The sequence below is a fragment of the Pinus tabuliformis genome, chromosome 8, assembly GCF_031772625.1.
Source record: "Pinus tabuliformis cultivar Carrire ecotype Pingquan chromosome 8, CPIR1, whole genome shotgun sequence".
Lineage (NCBI taxonomy): Eukaryota > Viridiplantae > Streptophyta > Pinopsida > Pinales > Pinaceae > Pinus > Pinus tabuliformis.
The window spans coordinates 739,677,159-739,692,102 of NC_142294.1; the positions used below are offsets into that span (position 1 = coordinate 739,677,159).

At 37.3% G+C, this 14,944-nt stretch overlaps 1 protein-coding gene across 2 annotated transcripts in view; it reads right to left on the reverse strand.

Moving 5' to 3' along the window:
- The window catches only part of LOC149237701 (uncharacterized), a 492,469-nt gene that overhangs the window by 46,824 nt on the left and 430,701 nt on the right, over positions 1-14,944 (reverse strand). For both annotated transcript variants that reach the window (XM_089372754.1, XM_089372755.1), the window contains exons 33-34: positions 4,756-4,792; positions 4,562-4,619 (exon numbers count right to left, since the gene is read on the reverse strand). In XM_089372754.1, the coding sequence (XP_089228880.1) occupies positions 4,562-4,619; positions 4,756-4,792 (95 nt within the window). The remainder of the gene's footprint in view (positions 1-4,561; positions 4,620-4,755; positions 4,793-14,944) is intronic.

Below are 14,944 nucleotides of genomic sequence, written 5' to 3' on the forward strand. Positions count from 1 at the left end.
TCTCATTAGCAAAGTAATTCTTTTGAGCCCAAAATCAAATAAATGTTTTTTTAGAATTTAGGAGTAAATTTATGGATGAATAATTTCGTAAGATAGTCAAGCCAAAACCATCTTGCAAAATAATTTACCAAAATGAAAGCTTAGAGCCCAAACAAGGTCGGATCTTCTCCACAGTTCGTGAACTTGGAGCCCAAGGGCTAGTGTACCTGTAAATATGTATAAATTCTTAAGATAAACCGTTAGCTCATATGGTCAATTAGATCACCTAAGATATTTGTATCAATAGAATGTTCTTATCACCTTTAATTGAAATAACAATTTAAAAAAATCATTTAGCACAATATAGGATAAATACATAGCCAACACATACCACAGATCAGCCGATAGAAGAACTCCATGAAGTGAACCCCAAAGTCTTTCTATTATGATAAAAAAATGTTCCCAGCAGAGCTCTAGCCCAATACAAAAAATCACCTCATTCCAAGATGGGAAATAGAAGCTAAATGGCTTATTTATATAGAGAAACCCCTCCAAGTGAAAAATAACGACTAGTTGGCTTTATCCTCATCAAAATAATCTCGATCATCGAAAATAACTTGATCATCTTTTAATCTCCACCATCTAATTTTTATTTTTGAGGAAAAAATCAAATTTCTATTAAAAACCATTTTTAATTAATCCAAAAATTAATATTTTGGATTAATTTCCTCAAAAAATTGACTTTGACTTAACCACCAAGGTCCAAAGGCTCAAATTTTATTAAAATATCCATTTTTCCCTTGGTGGAGGACCTCCAAAATTTGACTTCTTTTTGACCCACGAATTTTTTATTATTTTCCACTTGGAGAGAAATTAATTTCTCTATAATTATTTTGACTCAAAATTAATTAATTTTTTGGCTTAGGATTTTTATTTAATTTAGCTAGAAAAATTATTTCATTGACTTTAAAGGGGATTTAATAATTTTTCCACCCTCAAATATTTTAGCCATGGTGTCTGATTGTGAGGGACCATGCACTAAAAAATATCCATTTTTCCCCTGGTGGAGGACCTCCAAAATTCGACTTCTTTTTGACCCGCGATTTTTTGATTATTTTTCACTTGGAGAGAAATTAATTTCTTTATAATTATTCTTTGACTCAAAATTAATTAATTTTATGGCTTAGGATTTTTATTCAATTAAGCCAGAAAAATTAATTGATTGACTCTAAAGGGGATTTAATATTTTTTCCACCTTCAAATATTTTAGCCATGGTGTCTGATTGCAAGGGACCATGCACTAAAATAATTTTACATCAAAATAATTACAAGTTCAACCCTTGATAGGGGAAAACACCTTTAGACATAGATCCTCAATAATTTACCCAATTCCATGACACAATATGATCTAGTATGAAACCAAGCGGGCTTATAATAAAATAATTTAGCCATGGTTTCTTATTGTGAGGGACCATGCACTAAAGTTATTCCTAAAAACAGTTTTACATCAAACTCGATAAACACTAAGACTCACATAAGACCTTGTCAACAAATTCCACCCTAGCCTTGGAGTTTAAGTTGGAAGAAAAACTCTGCTAATTAGGTGTGTTTACAAACACACATAATTTGGGGAGGTTAAAAAACTTCCTAGGATGAAATCCTTTGCCAAAATCAGAGGCTTACCTAGGTGTTGTTACATAATTAAACGGTCATACTAGCATCATTTACAATAGAACTTGCAGAAATTGGGTTTACATTGACAACTTCATGTTGGCAGATGACTTTAATCTCTAAAAGTCTTTCTCCACTTGCTTGTACACTTCTTTTTTGGACTTTTGATAAAATTGTGGACAACGAGTCCCAAATAAGGTCGAACTGCTCCTTTATATAGCCTTCTCAAGGGGTTGATTTCCCTCCTTTAGGCTGACTTGATGCTACCAAGCCGACTTGTACTTTTGGAGTTTCTAGGACTTTCTAGACACAAAAATAATTATTTTTGCAATTACATTTTTCCCAAAAGGGTCTTATAAACATTACGCTGACTCCTTTGACTCATGACAATAAATCTTAAGACCTAACAAGCCCTATAAGCATGAAGAACATGCTTTTACCTAGAAGACCATCAATAATGAGCATGAAACCCATGCTTTTTTTTTGTAAGCTTGGCAGGACTACATCTTCACCATGTCCAATATATCACCCCGATTGAGGTGGGGAATTGAATCAGTGACTTCACATCAAGGAGTGCCTTAACAGAGCACCTGAACACCCCTTTAATGAGCATGAAACCCATGCTTTAATAATAATAACTTTTTCTTTTCTTTTCTTTTCTTATTTGTTATATAGGATACATATTGAAATGAGTAAAACAATTATGAAGACTGAAACTAGTTACATTTCTCAACAATTGAATCCTTGATGTACCTAGTTAAAACCAATCCAGATATTTGCTTCGCAGTGAACACCCTGAGCCAGTATATGGTCAAGCCGAGGCAGATACATTGGGCTGCAACAAAGCATGTGCTGAGGTACCTGCATGGTACAGTTGGATATGGTTTGAGATATATATCTCAGGTGGTTAAGTGAGGCTGCAAAGATATACAAATTCAGATTGGGCAAGGAGTGCAGAGGATAGAAAGAGCACCTCGGGGTGCTACTTCAGCAAGAAGCATACTTTTGTCGTACTCAGTACAACAAAGGCAGAGTTTATTGCAGTCAATGCTGCAAGTCAGGAAGCAGTATGGCTTCAAAAGCTACTTGCAAGGCTATTTGATCAGGGGAAAGCACATGAGATCAAATATCACTTCATCTGAGACATGGTGCAGAAAGAAGTGAAGCTCCAATACATATCCACAAACGTAAATTATAGACATTCTCATCTAGCCTTTGTCCAGAGCGATGTTTGTATACTTCAGAGACAAGCTTGGCATGATGCAGAATGTTTCCTCATTGAGAGGGAGTGTTGATGTCCTTGCAAGATTCGACAGATCTTCTAAGAAACCATGAAGGACTTTGGCTAGGTCATGTTAATTTGACCAAAGGAGACTGATGTAATTCACTTGAGAACCCATAAAAGACTTTGGTTGGGCCATGCGAATTGGGCGAGGGGTGAATGGTCTAGGGGAAAATCCTCTCCTGAGAAGCCATAATGGACTTTGGCTGGGTCATGTTAATTTGATCAGAGGAGATTGATACATTTACCTGAGAAGCCATGCTACTTTGGCCAAAGGGGTAAATGGCCCAGGATACTCATATTTCCTACTCCAAGATGGAGTGATCTATAGACTTGCATGTGAAAAGACACTACATCAACATTGCAGGCTCATAAACTTTTATCGTGGAGGAGAAATTCCAGCTAAGGAGAAATCTGTTTGTATCTAAGGAGAATACCTCCCTCACTAAGAGGGAGTGTTGATTTTTTGTGTAGCATTGGGAGGTATTCCCACATACCTAAGTTCACCTAGAAGAATTATGAAGAATTAAACAACAAAAAATATTTTTGGAGCATCAAGTCAGCCCAGGAAAGTCAAGTCAACCCAAGAAAGTGAAGGGATGTGTCCCTTGGGTTGTCACATGGTACACCCATGCGACAAGTATAAATAGATAATGTGATGCCTCATTTGTTCAACCAACAAAGAGCAATTATGATCAGTTGTAGGTTGCAAAGTACATTGTCCATTTAAAAAATCAGTTGTAGGTTGCAAAGTATATGCTGCAACAAGAAGTAGAAAAGAAAGGAAAATAATCATTAAAATAATCAACATTAAGTAATTCTGGACAGATAGAAGTGTTGGTGTGCTAATGCATTTTATACACTGCAATGCCACAGCCAGGTTAGAGATGACAGTCTGTAGTTAGTAGCAAAATAGAAGTATGGATAAGATAAAGTAATTTTATTAAGAAGTGACCAAAATAGGTCAATTATACCAGAGACTACAACGAGCTGCAATAGTAAGGTTGGGTTTCCCAAAGAATCTTCCAAGTGTCAAAATATATATAAATGAAAATAATAATAACAGTAGAGAATATAAAGGGGTAAACAATTTGCAAAATTTTTTGTGGTGTGTGCCTGTGGAGCGCTTGCGACACTGTTGATATTCCTCACAGGTACATATACTTGTTTGGACACTGCTAATGCTTCACCAAATGAAAAATATCCTACTACATTGATATTATAAGATGCATCAAAGCTAGAAATAATTTCAGGAGGAGAGCAATGCTCCTTTATTGTCGGTCCATTTTTGAACTGGACGAACAGCAGAAAGGCTTTAACACAAAGGCCTCAAAAGAATGCCATCCAAGTTATTGAATTTTCTTTTAGTTCTAGCACTATGGAAGAGTCTCATTTTACTAATAGTAAATCTCATTTAAATATATTTTTGTAAAAGAAAGAGTTCTTCTTTAATAATCTTTGCAAGTTGTTTCAAATTTGTATGCTGTCTCCAAAGCAGATGCCGCACTTATGAAACTTCTACTAGGGCACCAGGCAGGTACAAAAATCCAGGATATCTTCATAGTTTTTAACTACCCAACTACCGCGGTAAGGATTTCAAAGCAGCATCTGAGGAATAACCAAACATACCATGATATCCAGTACAATCATTGCCAGTACGAGCAAAATTATTGCTGAAAGCCATAAACTGCACATAAGATCAAGTTCATTGGCATGAATATATGATGCAAATACATGTTATTCATTCAGAGGATCAATAAAAGGTTAAATTTTCAAAAACGTAAGTCATGTTCCTAGAAACTATTGACAGGAAAGATAGCAACCTGGAAGTAATGACAACACAAACGATAAACACAGCTCCTGTTTCAACAATACATCAACAATTTTGGTCAATAAAACCTCATTTATAAAGAAAGGTAACTAAATGCTTATGCTAATAAATCAATAAAAGATTTAAATAAACAAAACTAAGAGATTATTTCAAATCTCAGGATCAACCAGAACAAGACCTACTTTATGATGGACATCTATGAACTGCTAGATAATTTTGTGCCTCAGCTGTAGAAAAAACATGTATGAAAAATTCAGTACAGGCAGTCAGGATTAACTTAAGAGGTGCTTCTTTAAGTATAGAAATTTCTTTGATTTTTTCTTGCATGCTATAAGTTGTTTATGGTTAAATAGTATATCACAGGACTTCAATGAAAAAGTCCTCTGATATACTATGTAATGAAACCCCAACAAGGACCCATGACTATAAAAATCCAAGAGTAACCCAAAAAAGGAGATCAAAGGATGCAAGACCGTCCAGAGAAGAATGTAATAAGAGGATGAAATGTCATCAAGGGAAGGATGCCTATGGTAGGAACCTTGTCAATTTACCAGAAATTTTCCACTGTAAAACCAATGTATCGTTTGATTATAACTTACTCTTTTTAATATTGTGCGTATTCTGCTTGCTTAGCTTTGGGCATTCTCTTATCTAGTTTTAACTGTCATGCCAAGCTAGGCCTTTTTGGGCCCAGACTTGGCTAACTAGTTATTGAAACAGGCACATTTAAGCACATGTAGGGGGCCTATCAGGCCATGGAACAGCTGGGTGTCCTGTCACCTGTCAAGGAGCATCTGAACATTCCTGGACAGGCCATGGATATTCAGATGTTCTTCTTCCTGTTGAGCATTGTCCTTAAGTTGAGTCATCCCTTAGAAGCCTTTAAGTCACCTTATACCTTTAAGCATAGAACATCTCTTAGGTGACCTACCTATCGGGACTCCTCCCATTGGTGAAAATCCATAAAGAGCAGGGGGTAGTAGCTGTGGTGACAGTGGGCTACTACCTTATTGTTGTCACTTGGTCTAGTGATTGCCTTGTAGGGTACCCCTCCACAAGGCCTGCTAGATTTTCTGGCAGCAATGACTATTATATAATAGAAAAGGAACAATGTAATGTCCCCGATTTCTTTAGCATGGAGGTAGCATTCCTGCTTGCCTAATTGTCTCCTTTAGGCTAGCAAAAAGGAAAATTGTTAAGGGGACTAAGGAGTTTGCCAAATTTTCTTGATATTATTATTATTAATAAAGGGGCAAAATTATTATTATTATTATTAAAAATGGGCAAAAAGTAATTTATCAATAAAATAATAAGAGGTAGAAATCTAAAAGGTTGGAGAAGGTTTGGCAAAATCTTATAAAAGGAGGAAGGAAGTCATTCTCTCATCATTTTATCTTGTGATCTCTTATTGTGATTGGATTGGAGCTCAAGCGAGTTTCAGATCGAGGGTTTCAGGTGAAACTCTCAAGCTAGTTTTGATGATCTCCCACAATCACCCTAGCTAGTTTTTGTCAATTTCAGTGGTTTTCCGTAGCCACTCTAGTTGGCTTATTAATATGTTATTGAAGGTGATTTTCCAGTGCCGAAGATAATCTATTTGTCAGAATAGCATTGCTGCAGGTATTGGAGATCGAATTAATCCTTCTAAGAGGCCGAGATCACTTCCTACATTCCAGATCAGGGGGTTGGATTTCACGAGGGGTTGTTTATTTCCTTAGAAGGGCCGAGATCTAGCATATTACAAAGGGCGAATTCCTCACATCTTGGGTGGATGAGTCTGCCAAATTTTTAGAGACCGAGATCCAACATTATCTTCTGAGATCAAGCTCAAATTTGGGGAAACCAATAGTGTTCATTGACAGAAAGCCGGATTGCCATATTGAAGGCCGAATTTAATCTTCAGTTGAAGGCTGAGTTCATCCATCCTTGAGGACAAAATCCCAGCATATCAGAGGCAGAGTTATTATCCTTGAAAAGGAACTGAGCATATTGCTTTTAGGCTGTCGATCTGTTGTCTCCTTGAGGCGAAGAGCTGATCTTTGAGGAGGCCAAATATACCAGGTTGAATCCATCGATTTAGAGGCCAAATTGGACCATTGTTGGAGGCTGAAATTCATCCTTCTGAGCAGGCTGAATTCCATTGTTAATATCAGAAATCCAAGCCAGTAGTCTGCGGTCTGAATTATTCTTATTGAAGGCCAAGATCTGAAGTGACATTCATCAATTTGTAGCTGTGTTCTTCTCAGTGGTTGAAGCATTCATTAGATCCGAATTTGCTAGAGTCTGCGCTAGTTCCTTTATTGTAGACTTGGTTAAGTCAGAAGGCCATAGTTCAGTTTCAAAACAGAGTTTATTGTTATTTCGGGAGAACGAGTTAGCAGAGGAAGATCTTCAGAATTTGCATTGCTACCTGAAGCTAATTCATTCACCATTAGAGGCTAATTTCAGTCAGCCAAATTCTACATCTGTGGGTCAATATTTCCCTTGTATGCTGAAGAACGTATCCATTATCTCAGGCCATTGATATTTGTTAATTTGGTGAGGTTGAGCTTCTGAAGTAAGCCGAATTCGCCATCAGCCCAGCAGAGTACTAGTCCATTTGTGGCAGAGTTGGATTGCTCCTCAATTGCCAAGTTCGAGTTCAGGATTGGAGGTTGTGTGATTGAGTCTGTTATCATATGGCTAAAGAGGTTGAGTTAATCTCAGTTCCAGAGGGCCGAATCAGTATTGAGGTCAGAAAGAATTAATTTGTATATTGCTGAAGATTGTGCCAGGTTCATCAGATCTTTCTGGACATTGTAATTCTCTCCAATCAATCTAATATAAGATCTGTCTACCTCTCATATTGGTTTCTGTTGCAAGTGTTTTTATTTGTTTACAAAGTGTTTGACGGAAGTTTGTCCTTAACTGTTTGTCGACATTGGGGCTGTGGGGGAGTATGGAAAGATATTAGAAGAATACAATTAGAAAGGAGAGCAGATTTTGGAAAAAAATAAAATGAAAAAGTCAACCGCAATGCCAAGAATGATGATTAGAACAAACACATTCTCTACAAATGAGTAGCTTCATTTTTTACCTTATCTGACAGAAAGATATTAGAAGAATACAATTAGAAAGGAGAGCAGATTTTGGGAAAAAATAAAATGAAAAAGTCAACCGCAATGCCAAGAACGATAATTAGAACAAACACATTCTCTACAAATGAGTAGCTTCTCTTTTTTCCTTATCTGACTTCTGTGCAAAGCTTTATCATTGCAGAGAAGTTGGGAACTGTGTCACCGCATTCGGCGAGTTTCAACGAAAAAATTCGAAATTCACCAATTTTGAATCGGGGTTGAATTTATTCGAATCAAATTCGCTGTATCCCAAATCGATTTTTTTGACGAATTCGAATTCAATTTTTTGGCGAATAAATTCAACGAATTTATAATCTGGTTCGTGGATGTGTTCGACGGTGGCGATGAAATTCGACAAAGGTGGGAAAAGGCCATAGTCTAAGCGCGTGATTTTTTTTTGGCATTTTCGTGGTTTTATCCAAATCGTGTGGTTTTGTTGGGTACCCACGGTTTTCAAAGCACGCGGGAACAATTTTTTTTCCATTCCCTCGAAAAAGGTCCACCGTCGAAGTTCCAGTTTCGAGTGTGATTGTAATTTGTGTGGGCTGTGGACAGTGGGACACGAAGACTGAAGTCTTGACTCTGAAATTGCGCAGGCCTGTTAATAAAAGAGAATGCCCATCGTCATTGTAGGTTGACCGTTGGAGTCGGTGCTAGTGCCTCACATCCCACAACAGCGAATACGACTTCGTTGTAGCCTGTAACAATATATTAGCTCCAGCCTCCCACTATCAGCACACTCATACCAGCAGATAATTCACAGCCCAAGGAGGAATAACCCTCGTAGCAGCAGATAATTCGTGGCCCAAGGAGTATTTAATGGTTATTGGTTGGGTACTCGAACTGCCCTTTCAATACGAAAATCGAACCAGTGGTAGCTACAGACAGCCTCCACAACATAAACAACCTCTTTAAGATACTAGCTCGGCCTCTAACTTTGCTGTAGAAATCGATTCTGAGGCACAGTTTTGGGCTTTCTTTCTTCCAGACTTGCAATTTGCTATAAGCCTATAATTCACAACCGTCTGTTGATTGCAATTTGCAACAAGGGAATCACATATTTCAGGTGCGACCAAAGGGTTTCAGTTTGAAATTTATAATTTTTAGTTATACATTTAATTTCATAGTTTTTAAGTTATAGGAAGCCTGCATGAAGTTTTCTGTAAAGATTTTTTTTTAGTTCTTTGCGCTTCTTAAGTTCTGTACATCAAATTTTATTTTTTTTAAGCACTAAAACACAATTTAAAAAATTCAGACCCAAACTTTTTAACAGAGTACAGTGAGCAGAGCTAAGCAAGGCACAGTGAGCAAAAATTTAATTAAATGGCACCTCAAAAATCCACTGCTGAGGCATGGAAACATGTGAAGAGAGAAGGGGCAGAATGTATATGCCTTTTATGTGGAAAACAATTCAGTGGTACCTTAACAAGAGTAGTGGACCATTTGCTTAGTATTTCTAATGGAAATGGAGGTCGTGTGGAGGGATGCCCAGTGATATCTGATGAGCAAAAAGATACAGTGAAACAAGATTATGAAAAATCAAAAGCAGAAAGGGGAAGAAAGGAAATCAAGAGGCAACGGATTCAGAGAGAAATTGCCATTTTTGTTTTCAGGTAACATGACTGACATTCCTCATGTCACCTCAAACTTGTTTGGCTCAAGTTCCACCCCAACAAAAACAAGTGAGGCATCAACCTTGAATGCATTTTGGAAACCTGTAGAGAAGCAACAAGTTGATGATGTTGTTGCTGAGTTTTTTTATGCATGTGGAATTCCATTTAATGTGGCTAAGAGCCCATATTTTAAAAATGCATTCAAAAAGGCTGTTGCTTTTGGAAAGGGTTATGTTGCTCCTGGGTCTGAGGCTTTAAGGACCACACTGCTAAAGAAAACAAAGGTTAGAGTGACAGAGAGGTTGGACTGTATTAAACAGTCCTGGAAGTATACAGGTTGCACTATTTTGAGTGATGGTTGGTCAGATTTATACCATTGATCAATGTACTTGTTTCTTGCCCTCGAGGGGTGTTTTTTTTAAAGGCTATTAATGCAATGGATGAAGTTAAAACACTGAATATATTTTTCAAATTTTGGATGAAGCAATTCAAGAGGTTGGTGAGGAAAATGTTGTCCAAGTTGTCACCGATAATGCCTCAAATTGTGTTGGTGCAGGAAAGATTATTATGGAGAAGTATAAGACCATTTATTGGACCCCTTGTGCAGCTCATTGCTTGAATTTGTTGTTGCATGATTTAGCCAAATTTCCATGGATCAATGAAACAATTCGAAGAGCCAAAACAGTTGTAAACTTTGTCATTAACCATCGTCTCACATTGAGCATATATAAGAAAAATGCAACTAGAGAGTTATTGAGGCCCGCTGATACAAGGTTTGCTACATTTTACATTACTCTGAAAAGAGTTGTTGAAGAAAGGGCAAGCATAAAAGCTATTTTCTGTAATGCTGAGTGGGAGAGATCTCACCTTTCAAAAGAAGAAAAGCAAAAGAAAGTAGAAGAAATAATATTAGGCAACAACTTTTGGCAAAATGATAAAAAGGTTTTAAAATTGTGTGGTCCAATTATTGAAGTCCTCCGCATGGTTGATAGTGACAAACCTTGTATGGGTTTTGTTTATGAGTGGATCGACCGCTGCAAGGAAGCCACTGCAAGTGCTTTCAATAATATTGAAACTGATTACCAAGACATTTGGGAGGTAATTGATCGAAGATGGAGGATGATGCAGAGTCGTTTGCATGCAGCAGCAAGCTATTTGGACTCTAGACTATCTAAGGTATCAAGGCATCAAGATGAAGAAGTCATGAGTGGGCTTTGAGAGGCCATTGAAAGGCTAAGTCCAGATCTATCAGTTGCAGCTTTGATCAGATCACAGCTTCGAGCATACAGGTTAGAAGGGATATTTGGAACCAAGGCAGCGAAATATGATAGGACTAATAGTGCTCCAGCAGTTTGGTGGGATTTTTATGGATCGGGGGCCCCAGAATTGCAAAAGTTTGCAATTCGTATCTTGAGCCAGGGATCAAGTGCAACTGCATGTGAAAGGAATTGGAGTGCCTTCAAGCATATTCATTCCAAGAAAAGAAACGGACTATTATCTGGGAGATTGGAAGATCTTGTTTATGTTCGTAGTAATCTGCAATTGGCTTTAAACAATGTGGAAAAAGATTCAACCAATTCTTCTACTCCATGTTTCAAACCTGTTATAGATGCATCAGGAGATGAAGATGATTTTGACACTGAGAATGATAGAGATAGAGCTAGTCCTGCATACCCTCATGAATCTAATGATCATGCTTCTAGTGGTTTCACTGCTCCAAGTGCTCTTCATGATATAGATATTTTTGATGTAACAAGTAGGGCACAGGAACATCAAGAATAAAACTTGTGTTCCAAATCCTTTTAGATGTTGAATTTTGTAAAACATTTTAAACTTATGGAACATGTTTATGTTTTGATGTTATGTTTCATGAACAGTTTTTAACTTTTAAAGAAAATGATGTGATTTTTATTTTGAAATGTGTATAATAATGTTAGTGTGCAATTTTGAAGTTTTTATTTCTATCATGACTTTGGTTACAAACGTATGTGTTTTTTTTTCATATATATATATATATATATATATTTCTTAGTATGCTAAATTTTATTCCAAAAAATTTCGCTGTCGAATTTTTGTCGAACTTCAAGGTCGTCAATTTCGAATTCGAATTCGAACCAAGTGACTTAGGTTGGGAATTCTCTAGTATCTAGTGGGATAGGAATACCTTAAAAGTTAAAACTAAATACCAAATGTTTTTTATGGAAAGAGGAAAGATAGTTCCAGATGTTAGAAAATGTAACTAGATTCGGTTTTCATAATCAGTATTGTACTTGTGTTATTGTATATGTCATATAAAGATCAAAAGAAGAAAACGAAATATTATTTTGTAAGCATGGGTTTCATGATCAAATTTATTTGCAATATAGGTCAAGTACGTTCTTCATGCTTCTAGGGTTTATTGAGTCAAAAAAAATATTTGTCATCAGTCAAATTATTGTTCTAGAGTCAAGTCCCATTTGGACCTTGAAAAGAAAATGGAAAAATAATTTTATTTGAGTCATAAATGTCATTTTCGTACCCACAAGACCAACTTCGGCTCCACCCATCAAGTTGACCCTGGAAGGGGTAATTCTAACTCCCAGATGTGTATAAAATTTAAATAGAGGACAGTTTGACCTCATTTGAAGCCAAGCCAAGCAAGTTCGACCTTTGTGCCAAAAAGGGAGAGAAATAACAGCAAAGAAGCCTAGAAGCAAGAGTGAAGTTCTGAGGAAGCAAGGAGAGAGCGAAGTTGTAAAGACAAGTTTTCTGCTCTAATTCTCTCACACGTGCAAGTTTCTGAAATTGTTGCAAGGGCCTAAGTTGCATATCTACTGCAGGTCCGAAATATTGTTGCTCGGGGAAAAATATCTAGAGTTGGAGCTGATTTGGAAGGTTTTGACTTGGGTTGACTTGACTCGACTTTGACTTGTTGGAAAAGCTTGGAAGGAGGGTTGACTTGGGTCTTGTTGGAGGTCTTGGTCTTGGATTTCTCACTTGATCTGATTCTATAAGAAGTGAACAATTTTCTGGGTTTTCCCCTAAGAGGGGTCTTTCCTTGGCTTGGAGCCTACATCTTGTGTTCATTGTCTATTTGTGATCTTCATGGTTTATGGTTTTGGTAATTGTTTGATGAACAAAACATAATAAAAGTAATAAGAAGCCAACATAATTTCACAAGCAGTTATCAAGTAAAGAGAAATCACCCTAATTGTGGCCCTTGTCGATTTCTCAACATAGTATTAGAGCTAAGGTAAAGAGAAGGCAGCTTGAAGATCACTCTTGTTGGCATAAAATGAAGACATTCATACAAGTTACAATGGAGGACATCATTTGCAAAAGATACAAAGGAAGGGCACAAGGAAGAAAACTCAAAAGTTCATCTTGAAGGAGGCTACTAAATCAAAGATATCATCTCTCTCTCTCTATCATTGAAGGCTCTTGATTACACATCATCATCTTGAAGAGGGACATCCATCTACTTTAGAAGCTCCTTGATCATCACTTGTTTTGGAAGGCATCACAAAAAGAAGCATCAAGAACGCTGGGAACATCATCTACACTTTTTGAAGTAGCCTGAAGTCACTATTGTTCCAGGGATCCTAGAAGTCATCATTTTAGGACATCTTTGAAGACTCTTGGAAGTCTTGAGAACATCAAGGTATTTGAGGACCTCTTCATCAAGCTAGACACTCCTATATGAAGTATGTACTACACCATTTTCTATGGCCCAAACTTCAAATCAAATGACTTCATTTTTCAAGGAAGGCAATAAGCTTGATGGGTTTTCAAGCATGGAAGAAAAGAATAGACTTGATACTCGTAGAAAATGAAGTCATGGACTATGTTCTAGGCAAATTTGCAGAGCCAGAGAAGGACAAGACTCAAGAATTGGCAAAGTACATGAAAGGAGATGTAAGGGATCAAAGGATTCTCATTGAATCCATCAAGGATCATCTCATTCCTTTTGTTGCAGATTTGGGCACATCTAAAGCAATGTATGACAAGTTGGTGAAATTGTATTTAGTTAGCACTACAGGTCAGAAGATATCTCTAAGGAATAGACTTTACAAGACAAGGTTTCAAACGAACCAGAGAAGGATAAGACTCAAAAATTGGCAAGTACATGAAAGGAGAAGTAAGGGCTCAAAGGATTCTCATTGAATCCATCAAGGATCATCTCATTCCTTTTGTTGCAGATTTGGGCACATCTAAAGCAATGTATGACAAGTTGGTGAAATTATATTTAGTTAGTACTACATTTTAAAAGATATATGTAAGGAATAAACTTTACAAGACAAGGTTATCAAAGGATGAAGACTTGGCCTCATATCTCTTAAAAGTCTCACAATTGAGGGATCAATTACAAGGACTTGGAGAAGTTGTTTATGATTATGAACTAATAACTTGTATACTCAATGCATTACCTCTCGAATGGAGTAGTTTTGTGACAAGCATCTATTCAAGAAAGGACACTTTGAACTCTTATGAGATATGGTCTTTTTGTATGATAGAAGAGACAAGGTTGAAAGCAAAAGATGACACCAAACCAAATGAAAAATCTTAATCTTTTGCTGCTAAAGTAAAGAAGAAGAAAGGAAAGTTTAAAAAGTTTGAACCTCGACAAAGGAACAACAATCAGCCACGAAGAAATCAAGATATGTCCAAAGTGCAATGCTTTGGATGCAATGAATATGGACACTTTAAGAGAGATTGTCCCAAAGATCCTAAAAATAGGAAGAACAATAAGAGGAAGGAAAGGAGTGGAGCTCAAACAGCTGAAGAAAATGAAGAACCTGAAAAGAAGATGAAGAGTGAAGACCCCAAGGATCTTTATTATTGAAGGACTCCCCCACTATCAGGTTTGCTCATAGTTTGTTTTCTCTTTCATTAGAAGATGGCAGTTAGAGTAGCAGGTGTTACCCACCATTTAGTGGGTGATATCCCTAAGGGAATTTTTTTTCTCCAAGATGGTCCTCAGCCAACAACCAGCAGCTCCTTATAGCCACCAATTAGCTCGTTGTGTTGCTTTTCCACCACCTGAGCTAGCCATGTGGTCCCTCACCCATCTGTCATGATCGTATGTTTCAAGGTGGGCCTCCCAAACTTAAAGGTATGTCTTGTCATTTGGTATTTGGGTATTGTAGTTTACTTATCATGGAGACTTTTGGGCATGAATTAATGGGGGGATTTGGCAGAAAGAGTGGGCTAGGCCTGTGCTCTTGTCCCCTAGACCACTTTGGGATGTTACCCTTGGACCCTAGTCCCTAGGATCTCTTTTACTGACCTTTGGGCTCTCGGGATGGTACTTCATGGGAACCCCAATTTTGGTTGCGTGATCCCACTCCCTCATCCACATACATCACTCCCACTCCGCTCATTATAACCCCATTCATCATTTCTCCCACCTAAGTCCACATTCCTCCACTGGGTCCACATAAGGTTACCCTCCCCTTCCCCTTGCCCACACCTT